General features: G+C 50.7%; 1 protein-coding gene across 2 annotated transcripts in view; it reads right to left on the reverse strand.

Annotated features, from left to right (window-relative positions):
* CAPZB (capping actin protein of muscle Z-line subunit beta) overlaps positions 1-12,145 on the reverse strand; it is a 133,900-nt gene that overhangs the window by 41,735 nt on the left and 80,020 nt on the right. For both annotated transcript variants that reach the window (XM_033114324.1, XM_033114325.1), the window contains exon 3: positions 145-266. In XM_033114324.1, coding sequence (XP_032970215.1) covers positions 145-266 — 122 coding nt within the window. The remainder of the gene's footprint in view (positions 1-144; positions 267-12,145) is intronic.

A 12,145-nucleotide genomic window follows, 5' to 3' on the forward strand; every position in this document is an offset into this window, starting at 1 on the left:
GGACTAGTAGAAGGACAAATGTAAAGAAGGCAGATGGGCTGTCAGCCTGTCAGACAGTTCAGTGGTCCTCCTGCTGCCACGGCAGGTGGTCTGACTGCCCGGGGTGAGGCTGGCAGGCCTGCAGCTCTTGGGGCAGGAGCTCACCTATACGAGTCCCCGTCTCTGTTGTAGTCACACAAAAGGTAATCCTTTCCCACCACTTTGTCTCTGGCGATTTTCAGTGGCTGGTCAACAGAAGACAGGAGATCTTCACATAGACTGGGGACCTGGCAGAGAGAAAGGAAAAGGCAGAAACGGGGGTTAAAATAACACATCAGACCGAGGCTGGCTCACAGCAACTGCAGCCAGATCACGGTCAGCAGATTTAACATCTGGCCCTTGGCATCCTGCCAGAATTATGGGCCTGTTCTTTTCTTTTCCACATGTGTCTCACACCAACTGTGTCCCCCTATAAAGAAGCCTGTTCTTGAATTACAGTGAAGCATGATTTCTAATACAGCTCTCCTTCCAAATCTGTGTGCAGCTTTAATTACCTGGTCACCAGGGTGGTCTAGTACATTTAAGTATGTATATGCTTGGTATTGGTCTCTGGTGGGCAAAGTATAAGCTGAAGTCCTGAGAAGAAGGTAAACATTTTAAATACACAGGAATCCACAGAGCTCTGAGAAGAGTAACCAGTCCACGGTGGAGAATTCCCGCAGGCTCCCATGCTGGGTGGAGTTTCCAAAGCTTTCCAGGCCCCCGGCCAAGCATTACCAGGTTGGCTTGTAGAGTCAACCTTACCTGCTCCAAAGGTAGCATCGCACCAGCTTCCCACAGCACAGCACTCCAGCTGGCTTGTCTCACGGTGACCCACCTGGGGCCACCTCACTGAGAAGATAGGCGCCAGGGTCTGGGGTGGGCAGGGCTGAATTGCAGGGCCAATGCTGCTGAATGTGACATATGGCCCTGTTAGTAACCAGGCCGCTGGCCTCCTCCTCCCAACTCAAACATCAATTTCCACCAAAATATTCCAGGAAGGGATGGCAGCACTTTCAGAAATGGATTCCTTCAGGCTTGAGTCACTTCCATGCTATATTTTCAATGTGCTGACTTACTCGTTTCATGAGCCTGAGTTTATGGAGGCCCCACCATATCGTTTACCAGGCAAGTGGCTGCCAACTGCACCAATAACCCTCCCAAATGGAAAAGTTAAATCATGTGGCAAGGACACCCAGAAGAGCAGCCCTTCAGAGGGACCAACAGCTACACCAGTCTCTGTGTTCCTTCAGTAGACCCTTTCCACCATCAGAAAAACGGACAGGGAACGCCGCCACGTCAGAGACCACCCAGCCTCCATGGGCTTCTGCTGCCCCTCAGGATGCTTCAGGACTCAGCCTATCAGGAAGGTCCTGTCTGGCACAAGTGTAAGGCGGTTATCCTGCCTTGGAGCTCACATCCATTCTGGCCTCAGTAAAACGACCAACTTCTTATACACAGAGCCGCATCGGCCATCTAGACTCCAAGAGACAGACACACCACCAACCCCTGGATACAAGCTGGTTATTTTCAGGATCTCTTCTCCATGCGACATCCGCCCATGTACCCCTCTCCATCAAACAAACAGACAGGAACAAAAACAGGGCTATTACTTCCTCAAATGGGGCTCTTTTCAAAGTTAGTTTCAGAGATGACTGTATCCACCCCCCGTCCCCTGCCATTTCCAAGTGTCTACGGTGTATCGTGCACTAGGTCCGGCCCTTGACATATGGCACACTGTCTGCTTTAAGGTCACTCTTATCCTGTGAAGTAATTATATATCGTCCCCATTTTACAGATTAGAGAACTGAGGCCCAGAGTCATTAAGGTGTCCATGACCCACACAAGAAGCAACACTGACTCCCCTTTTGACCGTAACACTGATTTTATAGACAGCTAAGAGGAAGGACAGTGCACGTCAAAAGCACACGCTGGTGACAAATGACTCCCTCCCACCTCCACCCCTGCTCAGCTATACCCCTGCTCAAGTACAACGGCCAGAGCCTGGAAGAAAAGACCTGGCCAAGGCCAGGAGGGTTTTAACAGTTTCCACCCAAAGAAGCTAAGATGTGGAAGTGGCCTTGCTTTCCGATTGCTGGGCCAGTGACACAACCCTGGGCACCCACGTGCCTGTCTTTCACGTCACAGCATTTCCCCAACCGCCACTATTTATTCCGGTGGCTGCTGCCTTGGCTTAACTGTTGGGCACTGACATTCGTGGCCTGACTTACCTTGGATTATGGTAGAGACTAAGTGAAAAGGCTCTGAAATTAGCCTTCCTGACTGCACTACTTACTGGCCTATGACCTTGGGCAAGTCATTTTATTTCTCTACTAACACTGGATTTCCTCACCTGTAAAGTGGGGATAATAAGAACCAACCCACTGTGATTTGGGGGAATCACATGGGATAATGCATCGGAGTTGAGTACAGCGCCCACCACGGGGGAAAGCATGCACCTCAGCAGCTGACGTATTCACACCCCTGCTCGCCTCCTCCACACTCAGTGCCCTCCGCTGTCTGTGAGTCTTAGATGGTCACACCAGCCTAGATCACACTTGAATTCACCACACTGCTTCGGGTAACACAGGATAAAAACAGATGCCTGGGAACCCCCGTCTTCTTAACCCCCGTTCTGCCTGCAGCCACCTGCTCCCCCTTTCCCACTAGTCATGTTGCTTGCAGCTGAGTTCCCCTCCACAGGAAGGCTTACAAGATAGTGTGGTTTGGTATAAAACGGGCACGACTCCACTCCTATCCCAAGACGTTCGTCCACGGATCAAGAGTATCTGAATAATTTCTTGCCGCACTTATACCAACTGAAATGGTATTTTTTCTTTATTTGTTGCCTGCCTCCCTCACTAGGACGTAGACGTGACCGGCCAGGGACTTCAATCTGAACGTGGCTGCACCTGCAGTGTCCTTAGCAGTGCCTGATATATTTGAGAGGGAGGGGGTGTTCCCAACATGGAGCCGCCCAACACCCAACGGCCTGATTTTTACATTCAGAAATGGATGTGCAGTAAGAAAAGACTGTTGTCAAGAACTAAACTTTGATGACACCAGTGACCAATTTCACTTGTGGTTCCAACCAGGCATCTGCAACTATGAACTGTGATGTGGTAGAAAAGCACCAGACAAAAGGAACTGGAGTTTTAATTAAAGTCCTGGTATTTTATTAATATCTGACCTCGAGAAGCACAGTGACCAGGCTGAAATGTGAGGGACCTGGCTGCTCGTCTCTGCTCTGCTGCTAACTAGCCATACACTACACACAGCCCGTGAGCTCCACCCTGCTCTGAGATGCATCTCAAGGTGCCGTGTTCAATCTTAGTTGCAGGGGGCGGAGCCCACCATCCCTTGCGGGACTCGAGGAATCGAACTGGCAACCTTGTGGTTGAGAGCCTACTGGCCCTTGTGGGAATCGAACCAGCAGCCTTCGGAGTTAGGAGCACGGAGCTCTAACCACCTGAGCCACCGGGCCGGTCCTCATTTTGGTTTTCTTTTAAAGGTTGGCAACCTAATGACCTACTCTTCTTTTTTTTGTTTTGATTTTTCTGGCCTGTAAAATTAAACAAAGAACACGGCAGCCAATGGTCTAGGACACGGGATCCAGCCTGCCCCGCGTGTCCAAGTAGATCAGATCAGCAAAAAGGACCAGAAGGGTCCTGCTCCACTCACTCTGTAACTCATGTCCTCCAAAGCACAGACAAAGCTGACGACAGCAAGAGTGCAAGGAGTCGATCTGTGACACCAGCTGTCATCAACAGCTACTCGTCACCTCCCCAGCCTGCCTTTCCTTTTCTAGTCACAAAGCTCTTCATTCCATGTAGTTTGGACAAGGCTGATATCCGCTCCACCACCGCCCAAGGATAGGGCCTCCGCCTGACGACCCTGGGCCCATTCTGGGAAGGAGCTCTCCCAGGAGTGTTCTCCAGGGGCTATGGGGATGCCTAGCTCTCCTTCCCTCTGCCAGGGAAGCTGGGGTGGGGGAGGGGGAGGGTCATGGGCTGCAGCAGGCATCAGGAGAGCACCTGCCTGAGCTTCCGAGCAACGAGGTGCCCCCGTGACATTACCTGAGCTCCTAGATCCAGCCGCCCTTGAAGACCTGCGCCTCGACTTCTCAAAGTCATGGACAGGTACTAACCAACAACAGGAAAACATACTTCTAAATCGTTGCTCAAAACATTATGGCAGCGCAGAGAAAAACAGAGAACTCATGAATGGCGTATGATTTGCCGTACCGTGCAAAGCACCTGGGATACTACACAGCTGACAGACTTTTCTTCAGCAAGCAGGTACATTTTCACCTTTCGGACAAATGCTGAAGCTGGGCCCCATTTTTGTATTCTTTTTCCGTCCATCAATCCTGTTTCTCTGATCAAAGATAAAATGCTCTGGAGGAATAGTCTTACTGTCATCACAGGGAATGCAAAGTGTGGGCTACACAGTGTGCCCACAGATTTGTGCACAAGAAAAGCTGCCAGACCCGGCACCACCTACCGATCTGTCTCACTCCCACCCCATCCCACCCCTCCCCTTCCACCTAAACCCTCTCAAACCACAGCACTGCCTTACTGCTCCCTGAACACACACGTTTGCACAGGCATTCTTCTGCTTAAAACTCTCCCCATTTACGGTTGCTGGATAAAAACAACAGATTGGCCAGTTAAATTTTAATTTCAGATATACAATAAACATTTTAGTGTAACTATGTCTCAAATGTCACATGGGACATATATTTTCTATTTGCTAAATGTGGCACCCTATCCGCACTCTTCTCATAAATCCTACCACCCTTCAGGGCCTAGTCCAAACCCCAGCTTCTTTATCAAGATGTCACATTCTTTGGAATTCCTGTAGTAACACTGATGTCAACCAAATCCCACAGGCTTTGCGAGAGGCTGTTCTAATACTGCCATCAGCTATCATTCACCTCCTTCCTCGTTACTTAACATTCTCTGCAGAGGCAGAGACTGGTCCCCTAGACCCAGCCCCAAGACACACACACCAAGGTGGGGGTCCGCAGACTTCTGATAAATGGGTACTAATCCTGTGATCTGAGGTCACATTACAGACCCAGAATAAAGGCAGTTTACCTCTGCAATCTAGTCAATTAGTGAACGGACCCCTCTGTACACTCATCCCCAACCCTGCCCCCACCTCCTAGTCAGGTCAAAAGCTTAGAACACCGGAAGAAATCACAGTAGGTCTCCTGGGTCAGGAGTTTGCACAGAAATTTAACGGAACCGACAAGTCGCAGGAAGGTGAGCGTTCCCTCGGGGGTGCCTGTGTTTTCGGTTCTGCTGCCCCCCAGCCAAGGAGGGCCTCTGGGAGAACCCGAGGTCCATGCTGATGCCCCGGGGTGAATGGTTTCCATCCAAATCACCAGCTGAACTGCTTAACAGCTTCTGGAAGGAGTGCTCAGACAGCACCAAAGGTGTCAGACCAATCCAGGCCGCTGGGGGGATTTCAACTTAATTCCAAGTGACATGGAATAACAAACAGCACTGCACTGGCCAGGACAGTGTTTCTGCTTTCGGGTCTCAACTCCCCCACAACATCCCAGGGAGCAGGAGCCACCGTGCCCTCCATCACCGGTGTCCTCACCGGGCTTATCAGCACAGCGGGCCCCTGGGAAGGGAGAGCTGGCCCTCTATCGCGAGCTTGGGCAGAAGGAAGAAGACGTCAGGAGGTCACTAGCAACCACCTCAGGTGACACTGTAATAACAATGGGGGTGAAGAGGAGGAAGCAACAGCCAGCACCTGGCAGTGCCGATCAGGTAACCCCACCTGCATCACCTCCTTTAACCCTCAGAACAGCCACATATATATACAGACATATATCCAGTTACCATTCCTATTTTAAAGAAGCGGGGGAAAGGGCCTGAGAAAAACAACTTGCCCACAGTCACAGTTACTAGCCAATGTCTAAGAAAGGACATGTGACACACAGTAGAGCTAGGTTAAAAAAAAAACACAAAACAAAAAAATCACATCCACTCTTGCTGTTGCCCCCAAACTGAATACTTTTCTACTATCTAACCCAACAGCTGATCACATGAAAAGAGATACAAATCAGACGTTTCCGGCCATAAGTGAGGTTTGTGTTTGTGCCGCCATATGGTTCTACTTTGCCTCTTCCCTTCTCCATTAGTTATTAATGTTGAAAAAAATTGTTCGACCAGAAAAAGAAACTTGAGATGAACCCTTGAAAAAAAGCACAAAAGCCAGACCAGTTCAACTCCATGGATAATCTAATCCATGGCGCCCCTGTCTTTAAGACGTGCACCCTTGTACCTCGGTTTTTTAAAAAATGGGCAAATGAACACATTCCACCTTTTGATCTGCCCGCTGGCTGAGAGCCCGCCACCAGAGAGATAACAATCAAAACCAGACCCTGTTCCCTGGGTCGCACTCTCAGATGAGAAATGCTGGTGAAATCACGGCTGGGCAGAGTCCTGGCTGGCCCCGCTCCCCCACCCCCCCTCAACAGCCCACTCCCCGGAGGCAGCAAAGTATCAGGGTACCGAGCTCCCTCCCGGTGGTCAGCAGAGCTCTCTGCTTATAATCTGTTCTTTTTATTTTTCCCAAGGCCCAAAACTTTCCCTTTTTTTTTTTTAATGACAATAAAAAAGAAAATAGTGTTTTCAGTAACACACACTAGTGTCAGAAACAATCTACAGTGTGGCATTCTGGAAAACACCAACTTCAAAATCAAACACAAGTTCAAATCCTCGGTCTGCCACTTCCTGGCTGAATGCAAACTTCCTAAATCTCAGAACTGGGGGCTACAGCACTTGCCTCAAAGAGAAATTCATTCCACTCAATACATGCTGAGTGGCCATGCCAGACACGTGTTAGGTGCCACGGATTCAGCAGCAGACAAGATGCACACGAGGCCCTGCTCTCACAGAACACGCTCCAGCCACCAGACCGACAGCAACGAGGAGCCATCCGGGGAGGCATGAAAACATTAGCAAACAAGCTCATGTTACCGAGCACCTAACTCTGAGGTGAGGCTAGTGCCCTGAATGACCCCAGGACCTGGTTGGTCACAACAGGTAGAGTGGAACTGGCATCTGTCCCTCCGGGGGAGACACATGCAAAACTCTGACCCAGCTCTTCCAAAGCATGGGACCCACCGGCCGAAACGGCTCCCTCTGTCCAGTCAGGCTCAGAGGAAAGTGGTGAGAAGAGAGGCAAACTGGGGAGAACCCTGAGCCTGCGTGGACCAAAGCCTCCCTTCCCAGGGAGAGCAGACCCAGACAACTGACCCCGGGAAGCAGCTGCACTGTGGCCACTCCAGGGCTACCAGCAGGGGCCCTGCGCCCACCACGCAGCACAGAGCCTGGTGAGAAGCGGGCACTTTGAACTTGCTGAACCAAAGGCCTCCCAGCCCTCCACCCCAACTACACACACGAGGGGATCCAGCGCCCCCTACAGGATTAAATGCACAATGCGTATTATGGATGTACGGGCTAGGGCTGTCGTTAAGATCCGAGGCACAGCCTCTCTTCTAATTACACTATCAGCCAGTTCTGAGAACGATATCCTTTAAGGAAAAGTACAGGCTGTATCCTTCATTTGAAGACTGTACATTGTAAGGTATACCACTAATGAGAACATGTTCGTGTTCATGTGAAGTGCAAGAAGCAATTTCCCAACTATTAAAATGTGAGTGAGGCGTGTGCTGAGACTGGAGACCCCGGTCCACGAATCGTGTACACCCAGCAGACGAAGTCCTCGCTCACAGAGGCTGCACAGCTGTTGGCTGGGGTTCCAGTCATTTAGGGTCTAACACAGATGAAGCCAGCCAACGGGGCCAACGTCAGGAAATCGTTTTTGACCAACAAATGTTTTCTTCTACTTAGAAATCATTTTTTCACATGCCATTAACAACAAAGAGCTTTCTCAAGAAAAAATAAGGCCCCGCTCCCTTTCTTTTCTTAGGCAGGTGCCCCAAACCACCCCAGAGATAAATAATAAACAAAGGCAAACTTCCTGGGCTGGGTTTCTGCCATTCATACTCAACACTCAAATCGCTGCCTTTTGGAAGCGTGCAGCCTGGAATAAGAGGCCAGAAGGTTTTCTAAAGGAAGGGTCAGGAAGGGCAGAACAAAGAGAAGACAAATTGAAAGGAGAAATTAAAATCACTATATGTGAGTCAACCACCGGCACACACAAGGCTCCTGTTGTCCACATGTAACCTTACGCTTCCCGGGCACTGGGGCCCAGTGAAATTAACCATTCCCTGGCCAGGAGCACAACTCAGCACGAGTCCTGTCTGCAGCGGGGAATCAAGGTCTTTCAAAGCCGCCTGCTCCTCTTAATTAAGAACTGGTCCCAGAGGGACAGAGCACAATACACAAGCACCTTCAGGAAGCCAGAGGCAGAACACTCACCGGATACACTGTCTTGGGCTTGGTGCTGAGAACGGCACGCAGCCACCAAGCTGGTATTAGAAGTTGTCACATACGAGGCAAAGAATCCCCTCAGCCTGGAGGGCAGCAAGCAGGGAGGCTCACCAGTCGGCGCCAGGCCCCCACTGCAGTCTTCCTCTTGTCAGCCCTGCCCCTGCACCCAACAGCCTGGAGAGTCTCACCAGGAATGTCCATCCTTCCCCAACGACACCTAATGACCCTCAGCATCCTTCAAGGGCCACCTCTTCCACAAGTTCCCAGAGTGGCCCGACTCGCGTCCATGCTCCCACAGTAACGTACAAGATGCAGTGCAGGCGTCACAGATCCGGGATGCCTGTCTTTCCCCGGTGTAGGGGTGAGCTGTGTGGACCACCTGCTGCCCAGTGCAGTGCTGGCAGGGTCTCCTAAGTGTGGAGGGGTCGTGCTGAATTGTGGAAAAGCAGGGACACTCAGGTTGAGTTCTGATCTTTTGACGCCCACGTCTGTCTCGGTGGGAAGCCAGCTCCCCAGATGTTCCCAACGCCTCTCCTGGAGATGGGACTGCGGGCTGCCTGGGTGGGTGGGGTGAGACACACCGACACCCTGGGATAGCAGCCCTGCGACCACCGTCCCCCAAGGTGGAGGGAGACTCAAGCCCTCGCACCGCAAGGGTATAGATGACCACCCCGCGGGGACCTGGGGGCTGGGCCTGCCCTCACACTCCGAGTGAGAGGCTTCCCTGTGACAGCAGGGACAGAGCTTCGATCCTCTTCCAGGACGGCCATCGGGCCTGCTTTCTCGGTCTAGGTTGTTAAAGTATTGTTGTATTGGCTATATTCTTATGTCACTTCAAATCTCTTAGGGGAAAAGACCAGGTAAAAACACATAGTAACAACTCATTGATAGCATGGTCTTCTGGCTAAGACTGTAACTGCGTGGGCAGGACGGGGGGGTCACCGCCCTCTATCTTAGCGCCGGAATTCAATGAAACCCCCGCCAGAGCTGGAGTCCTCAACCACTCAGCCTGAGCCACCTCTAGCATGTTGCCTGGCAAGTAACCGAGGGACAAAAATACTTAAGCTGGAAGAATCACCAACTGAATGGGGGCAGAGAGAAGTACTTGGCAAAAGCAGGGTTTTACACGATTAGGTCAGTGTGAACCTCTCTCCTAAAAACCACCGGAGGTTTAGGAAAGCAGTGAGGTCTAATGTGGGTGGGTAATGGAAAAACTGGCTCATTGCATCACTGGATGAAATGGTGTAGGCCCGGCCTCAGGCTTTCCAAAGCGTGTGTGTAAAATCTGCACGTTAATTAGACCTTCGTTGGAGCTGCGAATGGGCTACTAGCATGGAAGTATATGAAGTAAGATTGTGACAGGGAAATCTTCAACAAGAGGGGTGCAGAAACCATAGCTTTTTACCACTGATCAGGGAGGCTCCCATGGCTGAAGAGGGCAGGCCACTGGATAGTCATCCATGTGTCATAGGGGAGGGGACACTCCAGGGAAATCACGTGGGTCCAGTTGGCAGTAAAGGGATAGTGTGGTGAAAGGAAATCACAAAGCCGGGCCAAACATGGGCGATGGCAACTCAGGAAGCAGTTTTGATTTTGAAGGCCCACAAAACACCCTGGGAGTACAAGAGGTTTCCTCACATCCCAAGACAAGGGAGGAGGTTTCCAGAGTCAGTGTGTGTCCACAGACCCAAACAATCTTACCAGCACCTATTCACGACGAGCAGGCCGGGTACACCTCACCCCAGGGGTCCTCAGAGCCACCCAGGAGGCCAATGACCTTGTGAAACAGCAGCGGAGGCTCCGAGCCACGGAGCCACTGAGTCACAAACCAGAGCCCTGGCTTCTTCCACCACATATTCCCCCTGCAACGATCCAGACCACAAACTTCTGAACAGCCCCAAAACCCACCACAATGCCAGTGATGCTGCTGGTTCCTTTCAAGCGGAGTTGTTGGTGCCCTGTGTGTGCCCAGAGCTGTGCACCACGTTACGTAACCCTACAAGAACAAGCTGGGGGCTTTTTTTTCCTCCTGTAGCCCCTTAGCTCAGAAATCATTCTGGCTGGCCGGCCACAGGTTTCACACTGGATTCCTTTCACTGGATGGATGTCTTATCACGTTTTGTTTTAATTTCACCGAGAAAATTTAATTTCATCCAGAGAAAATGACCACACGTGGACGAAGAAAAATCTGTAATTCTGCCTATTGGGAAAGCAGTCAGCTCTGCTCAGGAGCAACCGGTGCGTCCCCTTTGTGGGCTGGGTCTTCCAGGATCGAGGGCACTTCTGCTTTTCCACTTTGGCTCATTATGAAGCAAAACTTGAAGTTGTGGCTCTAGGTCAAATCCACTTCAGTGTCTGAGGGATTCAACAGTGTTCCCGCCCTCCAGGAGTTCGAAATCCAAGAGGAGAGAGGGGCACACGAAGTACCAACATGCCCTGTGCGAAGGACGGCGCAAGTGCTGGGTGCTATGGACATGAAGAGGACAGTCGCCCAGAGCGTCTCTGGGGGAGCAGGAGACACTGGGAAAGTGTCTTGACGAGCTAAAGCTAACAGCCGAGCTGAATTATAAAAAGTGCAGAGTAGGTCGAAAGAAGCCTGCAGGACTGAGGTGTGAAAGGGCGCCCGTCGGGTCAGAGGGGTGCCGTGTACAATGCTGACGGCGGCCCAACTCTGTGAAGATGCTAGAAAACCACTCAATCATTCACTTTAAAATGGTGACTTTTCACAGGAAGTGGAGCAGAGCATAAGGAATAGAGACAGTGGAAATGTAACGGCTGTATGCGATGTCACAGGGCTAGTAGAGTGGGGGCGGGGGGGTTATCACTTTGTGAGGGGCATAAATGTCTAACTATTACATTGTTCTGTACACCTGAAACTTAAAAAAAAAACAAGAGTGAGTTTTATAGCACACAAATTGTACCTCCATAAAGCTACTGCTTTAAGAAAAAGTGAATTGAGAGAATTTACCAGGTAGAAAGCACAGGTGTATCCCAGGAACTCTAAGTTCAATGCAAACGCAAAAAAAATTGAGGTTTTAGCAGCTATGGGTATGTTATGTGACTTAAGTTTAGGTGAGTGAAAAGAGACTGGGCATGAGGATCCAGGGCCACTGTCACTTTCTCTTCACTCTCGGTTGTAGCTCCCTGACTACGTACGGACTTACAACCCAGAGCTCTCCTGCATTATAACACGTGAATGCAGCACAGTGTCGGGAACGCATCACAGCCTGGAAGCCGGAGGTGGCTCTGCAGCAAACGGCGCTGGGTCACTGGAGCAGCTGCAGCTGCCGCGGTCTCAGTGTCCTCATCTCTGAACAAGACAGCTTTTATGGGAGAGAAGAGGGGTGTGGCAGGGGCTCAGGGTGACAGGAGTAAGAGAGGAAGCCTGTCTGTTTCAGTCATGTTTTGTATATGATTTAGTTTGAAAAGATTTTTAAAAAATGTCTGAAAACCACTAGACGAGATGACCAGTCAGGTTTATGTTCATTTTAAGAGCACGCAAAGCTTCATAGTTCAAGACTTAGTCTATTTATTATCGTTATCACCATCCAGGAAATGGCTTTGTGAGCTAATCAAAAGTTTGTGACATTCTTCCTAAAACAAAAGGAAATATGCTCTGTGTGAGCCCCCAAACTGAGCCGACCTGGGCCTGCCTCCGAGGTGCCCGGCCTCGGACACAGATCCGCAGCGGCAGCAGCGATGACCTGCAA

The sequence above is a fragment of the Rhinolophus ferrumequinum genome, chromosome 9 (genome assembly GCF_004115265.2).
Source record: "Rhinolophus ferrumequinum isolate MPI-CBG mRhiFer1 chromosome 9, mRhiFer1_v1.p, whole genome shotgun sequence".
NCBI lineage: Eukaryota > Metazoa > Chordata > Mammalia > Chiroptera > Rhinolophidae > Rhinolophus > Rhinolophus ferrumequinum.